The sequence below is a fragment of the Zonotrichia albicollis genome, chromosome 6 (genome assembly GCF_047830755.1).
Source record: "Zonotrichia albicollis isolate bZonAlb1 chromosome 6, bZonAlb1.hap1, whole genome shotgun sequence".
In the NCBI taxonomy this organism is placed as follows: Eukaryota; Metazoa; Chordata; class Aves; order Passeriformes; family Passerellidae; genus Zonotrichia; species Zonotrichia albicollis.
This window is the reverse complement of record NC_133824.1, coordinates 59365871-59382946: the sequence shown is the minus strand read 5'-3', so window position 1 is coordinate 59382946 and position 17076 is coordinate 59365871. Positions and strand designations below refer to the sequence as shown.

Genomic DNA, 17076 nt, shown 5'->3' with positions numbered 1-17076 from the left:
CCTTATCTATATTACAGTTTCACAAACTGTGAGTTCTACAGCACTTCACTCTAACAAACTAAAAATGGAGCTGTATCTTTCTCTTTCTACAAGGCTTTTAAAGGATAAACTGTCCAATTAAGAAAAGACACTTAAATTATTTTTACTCTCAACTCAATAACTAATTACTTGTGGCTTGCAGTGTGGACTTTTTATCAATTACACAAAACCACCCAAACACATGGAGAAGAAGAAGGAGCAGCCTCCACCCTAAAACCTCCACCTTGCTTTATATATATTGCTATATTCTAAAACTTTAAACTCTGAGTTTTCCACTCTGTGGTATTACACACTTCTATTCAAATTACACACTCATAATCCCAGTGCAATCATTCAATTTTGGAATCCTTCTCCAGGGCCTCAGGTCAGTGCAGTGCTCTCTTGGGGCTCAGTGCCTGACAGCACAGAAAATCTGAAATTCTCAGCATCCAGGGTTCCAACAGTCTTCCACAGATGTTTCCACCAAAGAAGCTGCTGAATCCTCCCTGCAGGTATTTCAGGGAATTTTTGCCTAGCAGGGTAGTGGGGATCAGGGCAGGCAGGATTCGCAGCAGCCCTCAGACCTGGATTCATCCATTAGAAACTTTCCAACACCAACCATGGTGACCAAAATTCCCTCCCTCCTCCCACAGCCTGGCAGATAATTTTTCCATGCCTTCATGCCAACTCTCTCCGTGGGGATTTCTGAAGGAATTTTGAATGATTTAGAGATGGGACCTCTGAATTTTTTAGATGATGTGATTTATTTTTCTTATCTTCTACGTAGGCAGGAAGGGTGAGCTTGGCTCACATATTTTCTACATGGCTCAGAAGGTCAAAAGATTTGTAATTACAAGACTTTTTAGGGATTTATTGACCAATGAAACACTGCCAACAAGGATATTTATGTTTTTATCCAATCCTTAAATATTTTGTATTATGGACTCATGCTACAGTGTAAGCTTTCTTAGCCAATCATGTTATGACACATGAACCTACAGCACTGCATTCTAAATTCCTTCTTTGCCTTTGTAACTGCTTTTATTTTTTTTTTATATCTTAAACTCTAAAACTCTAAACTTTCCTCTTCTTAACTTAACGTGTTTCTGCTTTAAACTATAAATCCACATTCTCACTTCTAGCACCTAAGTTGGGAAGCCTCTTCCAAAATCCCATATCAAATCCTGTGTTTAATTCTAAGCTTTGGCTTACAGGCCCAAAGTTCTGAGAGCTCCTGGCATTTCAGATTCCAACTCTCACCAAACTGAAGGAAAAGAAGCAGAAATGCTGTGGATGGACAGGATCTCTTCCCTGCAATAGCCAGTAACTTCAGTTTAATACATTGCCTGATGGGGTTCCATCTTCTCTGTGGGCAGGGAGAGCCAAAAATGAGAAAATGCCTCTAAATCCTCCCCAGCCCCTGGAGACAGCACTTAATGGCTGGTAACAAATGGGCTTAGTCTTCCTCTGACACGGGTTTAACTGGGTGCATAAACATTGTGGAAGGGCTGGTGCTTCAAAGTAATATATCCAAGGATGTTTTAGTGCTGCTGCTTCCCAACACACTCCAACAAAAATGTCAGGGTAAAATATCAGCCTGATTGCTGTGAGCAGCAGTTTTGTGTCACCTGTTTCTGATAGCTGAGCTGGGAATCACCAAGACAGCCTCTAATCTTCTGATTTACTCTTAGGATCACAGGACTGTTTAGTTGGAAAAGCCCCTCAAAGATCAAGACCAACCATTTCCCCAGCACTGCCAAGGCCCCACTAACCCATGTCCCCAAGTGCCACATCCACACAGCTCTTAAATCCCTCCAGGGATGGGGACTCAACCACTTCCCTCATCTCCATCCCTTCCCTTAGCCTTGATTTCTGCCTTGAGGACAAGAGCTGAGGTGTTTCCAAGGGGAAGAACGTGGCTCCAGCTCATCAGAGGTTCATGCTCTGTTGTCACTGTCATATTTTCTGAAAAATCCCTTCACCAGCATTTCTTCTCCTGGGAAGCTGAGAGGCCTCAGAGAAAAATGAAAACAATAATTATCTGATTGTTTCTCCTGTGTTTTGCTGCTTTGGAATGTGGTTGGAGATTGTTTATCCAACATGTGAATTGTTTTGACTTAATGACCGACCACAGCCAGCTGTGTTGAGGCTCTGGAGAGTCACAAGATTTTCATTGGTACCTTGTTAAGCCTTGTGTCCTTATCCTTTCTCTATTCTTTAGTATAGCATAGTATAGCATTCTTTAATATAATATAGTATCATAAAATAATAAATTAGCCTTCTAAGAACATGGAGTCAGATTCTCAATTCCCAATTCCTCCTGGGGACCCAGCAAATACCAGACTCTGGGGTTGGAATCTCCCCATCCCAGCTCACAGAGCAGACACACTGCTCCTGTCTTCCCTGTCGCAGACATCTTTTACGGAAAATCCTTTCCTTAGGATTTTTCCTCCTGAGAAGCTGAGAAGGCCTCAGGAACAAAATGTAAACATTGATTATCTGCTGCTGTGGAATGCAACAGGTGCATCTGTGATTGGCCCATGTTGGATGTTTGTAATTAATGGCCAATCACAGTCAGCTGGCTCAGACAGAGAGCTGAGCCACAAACCTTTGTTATCATTCTTTGCTATTCTATTCTTAGCTGGCCTTCTGATTAAATCCTTTCTTCTATTCTTTTAGTATAGTTTTAATGTAATATATATATAATAAAATAATAAATCAAGCCTTCTGAAACATGGAGTCAGATCCTCATCTCATTCCTGAACCTGAGACCCCAGTGAACATGGTCACATTCCATCTGACACACACTGGCCTCATTCCCAAGGGCACAGCAGTCTTGTGCTGGATGGAAAAAGGGAAGAGCACCAAAGGGTGGTGGGTCAGGACCACAGGGCTCAGAATTGTCCAAGTTGTGTGTCTCCTCTAGGGTCCCACTGACCAAGATTCCAGCACAGGGCTATGCAGCTTGAAGAAATAAGGAATATTAGAGAGACACACTCCCCAAACCACCTTGGAATTAGATCTGACAAGGAGCAAAAGCCATCTCAGATGTGAATTGTTCCCTCCTGGGAGCTGCTCTGCTGTTATAACAGCAAATGTCACCCTGAGCTGGCAGAGGGGATCCTCACTGCTCACACACAGCATGCACAATTCCCCTGGACAAGACAAACCTGATTAAATATGAGCCTGCTCCAGGATTAAGATGCAACCATGAACAATCTCTTAAGTAAAAAAGAAGCAATTCCAAATGGAGTGCACATCTCTCATGAGGGACAGAAACCTGAGTTAGGCACAGATTGATGGTGGGAGCTTCCCTGCTGCCTGGGAGAGGAAAAGGGAGCTAGCAAGGAACATATGGAACTGTATAAATTATTTGGAGCACCCAGAAAAGACAGGAAGAATAATCATCTCTGTTCCTGAGACTGCTCATTTCTGTCTGCAGCCACGTGGAACCCAGGGCCTGCATGGCCACAGGACTGCCATAAATACCTGGACAGAGGATTGCTGCAGGCAGATGCCCTTGGAGCATGTGGGGAAGGGAAATTTGCTGGTTACACTGCTCACCCTGGCTCCTGCCAGCCTCTCCCACCTGGCATTCCTATGGACTGTCAGGATGGGGACTCTGAGGGTCCATTCCAGAAATGCAGGTGTGCACATCCTGCCTCCAGAAGGGAAAGGCAATGCCCAAGCACTGATTTAATTCCCCTCCTTCAAATCCCCACTCTGCAAAGGCTCCCCTGTGAAACCAGAGGGGTCACTGGGCCTCTCTGTGGTTTTCTCACCACCTTTAAAGCACAGATGAGCCTTCCCAGGGTGATTAAGGAGATAAATGCATTAAAGATTAAAAGGCACTCCAATGTTCCAATGCCATGAGCTGTAAGAGTACTTAAAATAGATCCATTTGGGGCAGCAATTAAAGAACATATTACTAATTTCTGAGTCTCAGCTCCTGCCTTCCTAATGCTGGTTATTTTTGCCCATAAAAGCATTAATCCTATCTTCCTGTAAAAAATGACATTTCAAACATTCATCATCTTCCACTACTGTCCTTCTGCTCCTCTGCCTCCCCATCATTAACCAGAGACATCTGTTATATGGTTTATGCAGTGTAATTTGTGACCACAGATCTGCAACACAATGAGAGCTATTTTCTCTGTTAGGAGCTGCTCAGAGCTGCAAATATTTTTTTATCCATTATATAAAAAAATATATAAAAATTCACATTCCAGAAGTGTGTTTATTATGCAAGTGCCTTGTCATTACCTGAGAGAGTTATACAACCTTCCATTATAGTGAGAACTGATGTCCTACCCACAGCAGTACATGAAACACAGACGTGGTTTCTATTTTGGAAACTACACGTTGAGGATTACATTGTCACACTTCATAACTTCTTCCTAAATTGCTGGTTTGTTTTGTTTGTTTGGTTTTTTGTTTGTTTAATCTCCAAATCCTATCCAGAGGGATGGTCCAAACTCCCCTGTGTGCAATTCCTCCATGGGAAGATGGAAATCAAAAATAAATGTTGTGGAACCAGGCACCTTCTCACAAGCTACAACCCTGTGATGTGGAATTGCCGTGAACAGGTGAATGCAAAGAACACCCCAATGGCTCAGCTAAAGAATGGCAGACCTGAACAAAAATTAATTTAGGTAAAAACAAAAAATAGCACCTAGCACACACACAAGCCACCACAAAGAGTAAATTCAGATGTAATATGGAACTGCAGGTTGATGAAGACAAAGGTGCAAAGCCAAGTTAGTAAACATAGAAATATTACATCAAGTGCACCCTAAATGGAGAAAGAAAAAACCACCAACTCCATACATTTTAAATGCACAAAGCAAACTACTGCATGCCCCAATGGGGTAAAATTAAAGGCTTGGTAAATTGCCCTAAATCTCCTACATTACCTACTGTGGAGGGCAGGAGTTATTCCCCTTGGGATGTGGAGGACAGGCAGCACTGAGGCATCAGGAAATAGCTGGGAAGTCTGAGGCCATTTTCCTCTTGGCTCATTCTTGTTAAATTAAGAATTCTCACAGAACTGAGGGAATAAACACTCTTGAGAACTGGGAGAAGAAGCCACCACCAGCAGAAGCAGAGGGGTTTGATCTCCTTGGAGCTGCACAGCAAAATCCACCTGCTCTGAGATGCATGAGGACCATAAACTAAACTAAACTAAACTAAAGGACCATAAACTGCTCACCAGGTTTGAACCCACCTCAGCCAACCGCAGTTCTCTGGTAATGCATCACAAAAGAGGGAGCAGGGGGAGATCAGGTATTTTTATTTATTTCCTGAAAATTCACATTAATCCACCTGGTTCTTCTGATGCTCTCCAGGTGTTCAGTGTTTGCCTACCAGACACAAATCAAGAAATAAGTACAGAGACACCAAAGCCACCTCACAGAGAATGCAGAGAGGTCCAAAAGTGCTGCTCTGCCCTTCACTGGTAACCTGTGACACCAAACCAGATCCCAAATCACATTCAGACCTTTCTCCCCCAGAGCTGCAGGGTGCCAGGATGGCTTTTGGAGGGTGAAATTCTATTTTGTAAATGCACAGATTTTCTCATTTTCTGCTTTTCTCTTTGTATTGCTGGTTAGAGAGCCAGTTGATGGGCTGTAAAACTGTCAGTCTCATTACTGGCACTAATAAATGGCTTTTGCTCAGCTGGAGTTAATGTGGGACCATCTGACTGCCCAGAACTGACATTTTTAATGATTTTGTTCCTCCAGTGCCTTCCTATTGACCACTACAAAAATCCAACCTGTCTCTTGCTATGCCAAGCTGTTTTGTGGATCAAGCTCCTCGTTCTCCAGGGATTTGCAGTTGTGTCAGCCATCAGAGCAAGCAGCCTGGATAATAACTTGCCTGAGAACAGCTATTCCAACACTTCTGGGCTCTTCTGCACCACAGATTTTAGCATTAAATGTCAAATTTCTGAAGGCTAGAGGACAGAAGAATCCCCAGGAGGAAGAAATGTGTGCAAAGTGTTTTAAAAATGGAAAATGCCAACTGGAAAAGTTTGGTGCTTGGATGTTGTCCCCTCTGTTGGGTGCTGTCATCTTCCCTCAGGTCTCCCTTTCCAATGCTGTATCCCAGGTGAAACAGAGCAACTTCCCCTTCCAAACCCTGCTTAATTTACACAAAAAGGGAAATTCTTCACATCCCAGGGCTGTATAGGGAAGGAAGAGACACACAGAGCTCTTCTGGGCATGTCCAGCAGTTACAAAGCAGTCCCCAAATTAAAAGAACTGGATCTTCAAAGATGAAAATCACCTGGAGAAAAAGGGTTTCAAAGAAAAAATAGCCCAGCCAGCAGATCTAAAGCTTAACAAGTCTTTCACAGTGAGTCTGGTGTCTCCAGGTGCTCCAGCAGAACAATGGGAGCAGCTCCTCCAGCTTCCTGCCAGGTTTTGGGGGGATTTCTTCTGTTCTTAACCACCCACTTTGTGCTGACACAAGCTGGGTGATTTTTCCCAGCTTTCCTGTTCTCCCAAACCCTCTCCATCAAGGACCAGGCATGGACACAGAGGCAGCCTGATGTGTGCCATGAGTCCAGAGCTGGGATCCAGGGCAGAAATCCTCACCTGGCACAAGCTGGAGAGGGTAAGGGCTGCAGCCCTGCAGAAGCAGCTCCCATTCCTCACTCACTGCCAGGAAATCAGCTCTCACCCCCTGGGTTCAGCTCCTTCCATGGATTTAGGTTATCAGTGTGATCTCCTGCAAGCCCTTGGTTTTCACAGAATCACAGAATTATGCATGGCTTGGGTTGGAAGGGGTGTTAAAGATCATTTAGCTCCCATCTCCTCATCTAGTTCCATTTTCTTTGTGCCTATTAAACATAAATAAATTCCCTTTCTCTTAGGAGTACTGGTGAGCAGCAGTACACTGCAGATGGGGAAGGAGCAGTGTCACTCTCCTGTGACACTGAGGTCACCTGGACAGGAAAAGAATAAATGGCTTTTTACAGAAGTGCCTGCCTGCTGGAATCAGAGGGCTGAGTCACAAGCAGAGAGGCTGATCCCACTGTGTCCCCTCTTTTTTGCCAGCACAGCACTGCACAAAAGTCCCACCTAACTCTTAAAAATGAACTCAGCTCAGCTCAGCCACAGCCTCATCCTCTCCCTCTTGGGTGCTGTACTGGCTGGAGAAGCCTAAAAACAAAAGGAAATCCCAACCACTTGGATCTAGTGAGTTCCAGAGAACACCAAAATCCTCGTCTGCCCAGAGCTCCAGGTGCTCAGAGCCATCACTGTGATGCTGACCCAGCTCACACTGCACAGGGAAGTCAATAAAACATAAAGTGGGGAGAATAATCCTGCCTTTTACCACCTAGTCTGCTAAGTCCTTGTCTCAAACTTGTGCAAAGAAGCCGTTTCAGGGGTCTGAGAAACAGCACCAGGCCCTGGTTGTGTTCACAGGGGTCTGAGGATGAGGGAAGAGACGAGGATCTGACTCCATGTTTCAGAAGGCTGATTTATTATTTTATGATATATATTACATTAAAACTATACTAAAAGAATAGAAGAAAGGATTTCATCAGAAGGCTAGCTAAGAATAGAATGGCAAAGAATGATAACAAAGGTTTGTGGCTCAGCTCTCTGTCTGAGCCGGCTGACTGTGATTGGCCATTAATTAGAAACAACCACATGAGACCAATCCCAGATGCACCCGTTGCATTCCACAGCAGCAGATAACCATTGTTTGCATTTTGTTCCTGAGGCCTTTCAGCTTCTCAGGAGGAAAAATCCTAAGGAAAGGATTTTCCATAAAAGATGTCTGTGGCACCTTGTCACTGCTTTGTCCCCTGCCTGCTGTACCAGATCTGCAACTCCTGCCCTGAGCCTGTTGCTCCAGCAGCTGGAAATGCAGCTGTGACTGCAGCCCAAATACAAACCATGAGCTGTGTCTGACACAGAACCTCCTCTGTAACCCCAAAGCTGATGGCAAACATTGTCACATACAACTCTTTGCATGTTCATGGCAAACATTGTCACTTACAGCAGCACCACACATCTCTTTCACTGAGCTTGCCAAAGACAACCAGAAACCCTTAAGGACTCAAATTATTCCTCTCACACAAATACAGGGGGACAGCAGGACATGTGAGACAGCCCTGACACAGCCCTGACACAGCCACCACACAACAGAGTGCTTTTCAAGCAGGATTTAGTGTGACAGGGAGGGATCAGTCCTGCTGCAAACTCAATCTCCCCTTCAAAGGCCAACCCTCCCACAGAGGTCTGGAAATCAAACCTCCCACACAGTTCTTGAAACACAATCTTTGATTCAATTAAGGAAGCCAAGATCACTAAAGCAGGCTGGAAACAGCATCACTGAGGAGAACATCCAGGTAAAATCAGAATTATGCTTTCAGGGGAAGTGATAGAAATCACATAGATATATATGAAGGACAATATATAAAAGACTTTGTGGATTTTTATTTGATGGGCTTCTCATAACAGCTAATTCTAATAGTCACACACAAAGACCTTCTGTCTAGATGTGGTTCAGCTCCCACAAATTCACCTGAAATGTTCCCACAGTGTTTGACAGGGCTTGGCTTGGGAATTGAGTATGCTGGGAAATTATTCCAGAGCTTTTGCCAAGCTGGACAAGTTCCTTTCTCAGATCTCCCTTGTCCCACAGCAGCTCTGACCTGCATCTCAAGGACCTCACATGTACAAACACTGACTCCTAGGTGGAGTAAGGCTAGAAATTAAACACAGGGCCTGCATGTACAGCAGGAATAAATTTATAAAGCTTTAGAGATGCTTTGCAGGTTTGTCTTCACACTGCCAGCACAGCTTCCCAAGGCTGGACCATAAATGGACCTCTTAAAATGTCAGAAAAGTGAACTCAGACCAATGTTCTGAAGTAGCAAAGAGGATGATGAGCAAATACCCAACTCCTTTGTCCCCACAAGACAAATATCCCTGCACCAACTATCTTGGGCAAAGGGAACTGAAATTTGCCCAGGAATCTCACCTGAGAAGTTTTTTATTGTCCAACCTTGGAGCAAGACAACACTAAGCTCTGGTAATGAATGAGCAGGATTGGAATATCCATATTTTCCCCAAAATGACAAGTCAGGTCACGCTGCCTGGGACACAGCCCAGTTTCCCCCAGTTGTCACTGGTGAAATGGGATTCCTCAGGAATGACCCTGCTCTGTGCTCAGCTCGAGAGCCAACCCATGGCTGGCATGAGGGATTGTCCCACGCAGAGTGAAGAGCAGGACGGGTGAAGGGTAAAGAAGGAGGAAAGGGATTTTCTCTTACCCAGCCCCTGGTTCTGCTGCTCCCACTCAATGGTGTCAGGAACCTGGTAGGACACCCCAGCCAGCTGGGCCACAGGGTTCTCCAGGCCAGCCAGGGGCTCCTGGGAGGTCTCTCCTGGAATTGTGAAGCCTGGCAGATCCGTGTCACCCTCCATGCTTTCATCCATCAGGTCTAGGTCTTTGTCCTCCTCGTCTTCCTCTTCCTCCTCCTCTTCTTCCTCCTCCTCCTCGTCATCCTCTTCCTCTTCCTCACCCTCTGGCCAGGGAGACAGAAAAGAAATGTCAGGGAACATATTGAACTAGAGCTCAAAAGAGGAGAGCAAACTTGAGTCAGCAGACACACTGCAGTAGTAGCAACTGTACTATACATCCTCCTTATGGTTAAGAGTTTATGCAATTGCAGTTTAAATTGAAGTTGTAATTCACGTGTTGGAAACACAGGAGATGATTTCACATCTTCACATGGGGAAACTTCAGCCCCACAGCATCTCCCTGTAATTCAGCACCACAACGTGCAAGGACAAGAGTCCAAACCCAGAAACCATTTTTTACCCTGGAAAAACAAGAATCTTGAAACAGAATTGTTTTGATTCCTTGACATTGATGTTCAAAGCTTTAAATGAAATCTTGTGGCTGATCATTTTATTTCTGAACTGAACAACAGCTGCTTTGGGAGTGGGAAGCAGAAGGGTCACAGATCTCTGTGGGGAGCACCAGGCTGAGCTCCTCCAGAGCAGAGCAGCTGCAGGAACCTGCCCCTGTTCTCTGGCAGCAAAAACATCCACAGGGGCTCATCTGGAGGAGCTCATCACCACTTGAGCTTGCTGGGGAACAAGGAGATGTCATCTCAGACTCTCAGATTAGTGGGAAACACAGTAAATTTTTGGTTCCTAGCAGCAGGGTGCAAACAAGGATGTGCATGTGTAAAACACCTGAGTTTCTGTAACTGCAGAGCTCCCTGCTTAACCCATCACGGAGAGATGCTCCTCCCCTGATTTCTGATCTTGGAAGCAGTAATGAGTTGGTTCAGTGTTTAACTGATTGATTGAGTCTTTCCCAGCTCTGGAAAGGGCACAGCTTTCAGGACCAGGTTGCTCCAAGATCCCACCTGGCTTTGAAAAGTGCTGGAAAAAAGGCATCATAGTCAACACTTCACAGGAGAGCTGATAAATGTGACTCTGAGAAAATTCCTGTGAATTCAGTGCAAGGTCTCCCTGCCCATGGAGGGTGGGGATAGAAACAAGATGATCTTTAAGGTCCCTTTCAACCAAAACCATTCTGTGATTCCATGAATTCTCCACTACAGCAGATACCCATTTATTCCAAAACTGTTAACATAGGAAAAAAATAAATATTTAAGCCATATTTCATACCTAGGATCTAAAATGGCAACACATGAACCACTGTACTGGATCAAACCAAAGGGGTTTTTTCCCATTTTTTCCTATTTCCAGCCACAACTGGCTGCAGATGCTGAAGGAAGTCTAGAGCAGGGTAAACACAGAGCCAGTCTTCCCACAGTTTTGGGGTTTTTTTCCCAAGTTATAGTTACCAAAGTCTCAGGGACATCCTCTGCCAGAATTTGCATTGGAGCAATTTAATAGCTGCTGATGGAGCCACCCACCAGGGAAAGATAATATCTGGAACAATGGCATGCTTTGAATTTCTCCCAGTTCCTTTTTCAAGGCTGAGAATTGAAACACAGTATTTATGCACTTTTATCTAATTTACACCAACTCTGCTCAGCCCTGTAGAAAAATTCCCTCCTGGTGTAGTCACCCTGCATGCAGGCATTAAAAACTAACAAACCACCCTTTGTTAACCAAATCCTTTATTTGTTATATTTGTTGTCCAAATATTTCTGCTGTAGTTGTAGCTCCTATAGGTTGGTGGCAATCCAGCCTGGATTAAATGGCTTCCAAAATTTGGGATGTCACATGAGATGGGAATCTGAGAAATCAGTGGCTGTTATAAACCCACTGTGCTGTGCCAGGGCATCTCCCTGCCCTGGAATTCAAGGATTTGCTCCCAACCACTGCATGTTTTCCTCAGCTCACCAGACAAGACAATCCCAGTGCTGCCTTTCACTCCTGTATTCCATACAAATGAGCTGCTGCTGCTGGGATTCAGCTGCATCACCCTGCTAGAGCCTGGCTTTTGGTGCCTGGAAAGATCATTCCTGCCACACAGAGCATCTAATGGAGCTCCCAGGGATGCAGCTAGCTAGCCTCTTAAATTCCCATTGCATTTTAGAGGCAGTTTCTGTATTGTAATGTGCCCAGCATTTAGAATCAAATCAGAATTTTTCTCTGTCAAAATGCATGTTGTCATACAAACCACACAGCTGTGACGCTGACAGTGGCACCTGGAGAATGCTCACTGCAAAGACAAGTGAAATCAGGTCTTTTCCCTCTGCTGAGAGCAACACAGGCATCAACAATCCCAAAAATTACCAGCAGAGACTCTGAACAGTCTGAAAACCAAAATATGAACAGAGCCTTCCCCTAGACTGGGTGGGAAAACCAGCCAAGAGAGAACAGGCATTGCGTTTTTATCTCTGAAAAAGTGCTCTGGGACAAGGGGTTTAGAATACCCAACGTAAATTTTCTTTGATGGAACTTAAGGTTGTTTTCTCTTGTCTAAATTCAAGGATTTTCTCCTAAAACAAAACCAAACTGTTTCTCCAGCAGCATGCACCTCAAGAGCCAGGCTAGAGACTCAGTTTAGCAACACAAGACTATTTTAAAGTGGGAAAAACCACCCAAAATGCTGCACAATCCCAAAACTTATCAACAGACACTCTGAACAACCAGAACACCAAAGAGGAACATGAACAGAGCTTTTCCTTAGACTGGGTGGGAAAAGCAGTCAAGAGAGAACAGGCATTGGGTTTCTATCGCTGAAAAACTTCTAAAAGGGTTTTAGAATACCCAAACTAAATTTTGCGTGATGGAACTTCTGGTTTCTTTCTCTTATCCAAATTCAAAGATTTCCTCCTAAAACAAAACCAAACTGTATCTCAGCAGCAATCACCTCAAAATTGCTCTCACACTGAGCCAGGCTAGAGACTGTTTAGCAACACAAAACTATTTTAAAGGGGGGGACAACCACCCAAAATGCTGCACAATCCCAAAACTAATCAGCAGACACTCTGAACAACCAGAACCAGAGAAGAGGAACATGAGCAGAGCTTTTCCTTAGACTGGGTGGGAAAAGCAGCCAAGAGAGAACAGGCACTGGGCTTTTATCTCTGAAAAACTGCTCTGGGACAAGGGTTTTAGAAGCCTCTTGTGATTTTTAGCAATCCCAGCGACACACACCTGCCAGGATGGAGTGCTGAAGGCACAGATAGCCATCTCCCTGTCTCCAGAGCCTGCAGGCAGCCAAGCTGAACACCCAAATTGAAAGTGCTGAGACCACTTATCACATGTGATGATCACCAAGCTCCATCAGTCAGCAGGCAGGCACAGCAGAGAGCTGTGAGTAATGAGATCCTTGCAGCACAGCCCCTGCAAAGGGGGAAGGAAAAGGCTCTGAGCTGGTTCCCTTCTCCTCCCTGCCTCATTCCTGCATCTGAAATCAGCTTTTTAAGCCCCATCCCGAAATGCCAGCAGCTTGCCTTGCTGCAAGGTGCAGTGCAGAGCACCACTTGGTGGTGACAAGGAGGAAGCTGCACTTCCCAAAAAACCCCACAAACTTCCCAAATGTGGGATTTCAGCAGAGGATGCACAACTCAGAGTGCAGAAGGCTGGGCACTCCCATAAAATGGGAAAGGGAAGTGAGCAGCACATAGCCAAAGCTCAAGCTGCAGGTTTGTGCTTCACACTCCTACAAAACTCACATTTTTCCTCCTAAAACTGGCACCTTTTAGCCTTCAAAAGGCCTCAGCAGCAGATTGAAAGAAAACTGTTGGGAAAGACTGAATGCAGCGAGGAGTGCAAGTGCAAAGCCCAGCAGACTCAGAAGTAACCCAGAGTTTCATTTGCAGCTCAGTATGAACTATTTTTGTGTGACATGGAATGGTTTTTACTCTGAGATTAGAGCCCAACTGTTAATCCTGCACTAAGCCCCAAGTGCCACATCCACACATCTTTTAAACCTCTCCAGGGATGGGGACTGGGCAGCCTGGCCCAATGCCTGACCATGCTTTTATTAAGGAAATTTTCCCTGATATCCAACCTAAACCTGCCTGGTGCAGCTTGAGGCTCTTTCTCCTTCTCCTATTTCTTACCTAGGGAAGCTGTAGGGGAGCCCCAAGGAAAGATCTGAGATAAAATAACACATTTTAAGCAGAGTTTTTCCAGCTTTATTAATAGAAACAGCCACCACTGGGCTTTATCATGGGACTCTGAAGGGATCCATTATTGACACAGGTGAGATCCAGAGGATGGAATTTGCTTTTTCACCTTGTGCTTGCTCCAAAAGTGAGGCTACACATCCACAATGATTTCTGTGGCTTAGGCAGAATTGAGACCCCGTCACACCTCCCTTGTGAGGCATTTCCCTGACCCAGCAGGAACCCACACCCTGTGGAATCTGAAGCAAACCAGCAGCATCCAGCAGGTAAAAGCACCAAAAATCAATTTTTGGGCATGTGATGGCATGGAAGAAGGTGGAGCTGAAGCCACTGTGCTCATAACCTTGCTGAAGGCAATGGAGCTACAGCAGGTTTGCAGCTGGAGAAACCTTCACTGGAGAGTGATGTTTCTATATTTAGGTATTTTCCATTAATGTTTGCAAACACTTGGATTGCTCAGGAGAGGCAGGAAAGCATCGCTCTGTCAGGCTGAACACACAGCAGCAGAAAGATCTTGCTGTGCCCTGAGCAGCCAGAGGCTCTCAGTGGAAGGTGACAGATTCACTCAGAGGCACAAAGTGAATTCAAAGTACAAAAAACCCCCCACCCCACCAAAAAAAAAAAAAAACCCCAAAAAAAACAACACCGCCACAAAACAAAAAAAAACCGCAAATCAGAAGTCCCTCCAAAAAAGCCTAAAAAAAACCCCAAATAGATTTAAAAAAGACAACAAAAAACTACACAAAAAAACTCCAAAAAATCCCCAAAAAACCTCAAAAAAACCGAAAAAACCCAAAAAACTCAACCAAAAAAACCTAGAAAAACAACAAAAAATCCCCCCAAAAACCCTACCAAACAAACAAAAAAAACCCCCAAAAAACTCAAAAAACCCAAAAAAAATCCCCAAAACCCCCCAAAAAAAGCTCAAAAAACCCCCAAAGAAACAAAAAACCCCAAAAAACAAAACCAAACAAAAAGAAAACTCAAAAAAACCCTAAAAAACAAGGAAAAAAAAACACACAAAAAAACCCCAAAACAAATCCCTCCAAAAAACCTACCAAAAATACCCCCAAAAAACCTACCAAAAAAAACCCCAAAACCAACCAAACAAAACAAAAAAATCCCCAAAAAACCCCAAAAAAGCCCCAAACAAACAACCCAACCCAACCTAAAAAGGGAAGAAGCTGCAGGACAAAACCTGCAGTTGTCATTTGCTCTGTCCTTTCCCCCCCTCACACCAAACTCAGGGGATGAAGACGTTCAAAGGTACCACAGAGGATTGCAGTGATCCCTGCCAGTTTTAGCTGTGTTTTTATGTGCTGTTCAGTGCTGCAGGGTGACCCCTGTGTGCTAATGCACCATGGAAATGTGTAAATAATGCTGTGTGAACACCAACAGGATCAGGGATGGGGCGCTCTGTGGCACTAAGGAGCCTCTGCCAAGGGTTTTCTCCACTGAGCTTCACTTTCTGCACTGCTTCTGTGATCCCAGCTGATTGTCAAGGCAGGGAGGCCTTTCTAGGACAAATCCTTCATTATTAATGTGCTGCCTGCATGTGATCAGTCAATGTCACCATCCAACAGCCCCTTTGGCAGCCTGGAAGGACAGAGCTGCTGGGAAGGTGGAGAGGATCTCACCAAGCATTGCTCCTGAGCTGGGCCATGGTGTGTGACGGTGTTCACAGGGGTTTTCAGGTGAGGGAAGAGATGAGAATGTTGACTCCATGTTCAGAAGGCTTGATTTATTATTTTGTGATGCACATTACACTAAAATTATACTAAAAAGAAGGAAAAGTTTCATCTCAGAAGGCTCAGCTAAGAATAGAAAAGATAAGAATGATAACAAAGGCTTGTGTCTCAGATTCTCTGAGCCAGCTGGACTGTGATTGGCCATTAATTAGAAACATCTACATGAGACCAATCACAGATTCACCTGTTGCATTCCACAGCAGCAGATAATCAATGCTTACATTTTGTTCCTGAGGCCACTCAGCTTCTCAGGAAGAAAAAATCCCTAGAAAAGGATTTTCACTAAAAGACATCTGTGACAATGGTGGGGCAACAACCCAAGCACAGAAACTCTGCCAAAAATCAGAGTAAACCCCCCTGGGATGGGTTCTGCAAGCCCAGTCACCCACACTGCAAAACCATCCAAGGGATTTGCAGGGTGTGGTGTTGTCTGCGCTCTGGAAAAATCAATATCTTTTGGGATGTTTCAGCATCTGGGTAAATGCAGAGAGACAGGGAAAGGATGTTGGGAGGAAACCTGGTGGGTCAGATCTTACACACAAAGCAGGATGACAAAACCCTACCCATAGAAGAGATTTACACATCACATATTAAAGTTGTAAAGATCTCAAATCATTGAGTCCAGCACTCCCCAGCACTACCAAGGCCACCCTAACCCATGTCCCCAAGTGCCGCATCCAAACATCTCTTAAATCCCTCCCAGGGCTGCTGACTCCACCACCACCTTTCAGTGATTAAATTTTGCCCTATTACCTAACCTAAACCTTCCCTGGTGGAACTTCAGATTATTTTCTCTTGTCCAAAATCAAGGATTTCCTCCTAAAACAAAACCGAACTGTTTCTCCAGCAGCATTCACCTCAAGATTGCTCTCACACTGAACCAGGCTAGAGACTCAGCTCAGCAACACAAAACTATTTTAAAGGGGGAAAAAAACACCCAAAATGCTGCACAATCCCAAAAATTACCAGCAGACACTCCGAACAACCAGAACACCAAAGAGGAACATGAACAGAGCTTTTCCTTAGACTGGGTGGGAAAAGGAGCCAAGAGAGAAGAGGCACTGGGTTTTTATCTCTGAAAAACTGCTCTGGGACAAGGGTTTTAGAATGTCCAATCTAAATCTTCATTGGTAGAATTTAAGGTTGTTTTCTCTTGTCTAATTCAAAGATTTCCTCCTAAAACAAAACCAAACTGTTTCTCCAGCAGCATTCACCTCAAAATTGCTCTCACACTGAGCCAGGCTAAAGACTCAGCTCAGCAACACAAAATTATTTTAAAGGGGGAAAAAAACCACCCAAAATGCTGCAGAACACACACTGCATGTGCAATAACCAGTTTGCTCCCTGGCTTGCTGCCGTTGGACCAATCAGGATAAAAATGAAGACAAAAAGTGGTGATTTATCAAGTGAGGAGCAGTCAAATCAGTGCAGATTTAATGGCCACGACCTGTGAGTGGACACAGCAGAACAAGACAGAGATGAAGGCAGATAAAGAGTTTACAACATCTCTTAACAAAATGCTTCCCCAGGAAAACGGCTGTGGGCATAGGGCTTTTTTGCAAATCACAAAAAAATCCTCAAGCAACCAAAAAAAAAAAAACCCAATAAACACCAGCAGAGACAAATTCCATTTTCATTGGAAAAAGCTGTTGGTGTTTTCTTCCAGAAACATTCAATTCAACCCCACTGCCTGGGAACAGAACAACCAACAGGCCAAGAAAAGAA

General features: G+C 44.4%; 1 protein-coding gene across 3 annotated transcripts in view; it reads right to left on the bottom strand.

Annotated features, from left to right (window-relative positions):
• The window catches only part of ARMH4 (armadillo like helical domain containing 4), a 62790-nt gene that overhangs the window by 29972 nt on the left and 15742 nt on the right, over nt 1–17076 (bottom strand). For all 3 annotated transcript variants that reach the window (XM_074543989.1, XM_074543990.1, XM_005492221.4), the window contains exon 5: nt 9308–9562. In XM_074543989.1, the coding sequence (XP_074400090.1) occupies nt 9308–9562 (255 nt within the window). The remainder of the gene's footprint in view (nt 1–9307; nt 9563–17076) is intronic.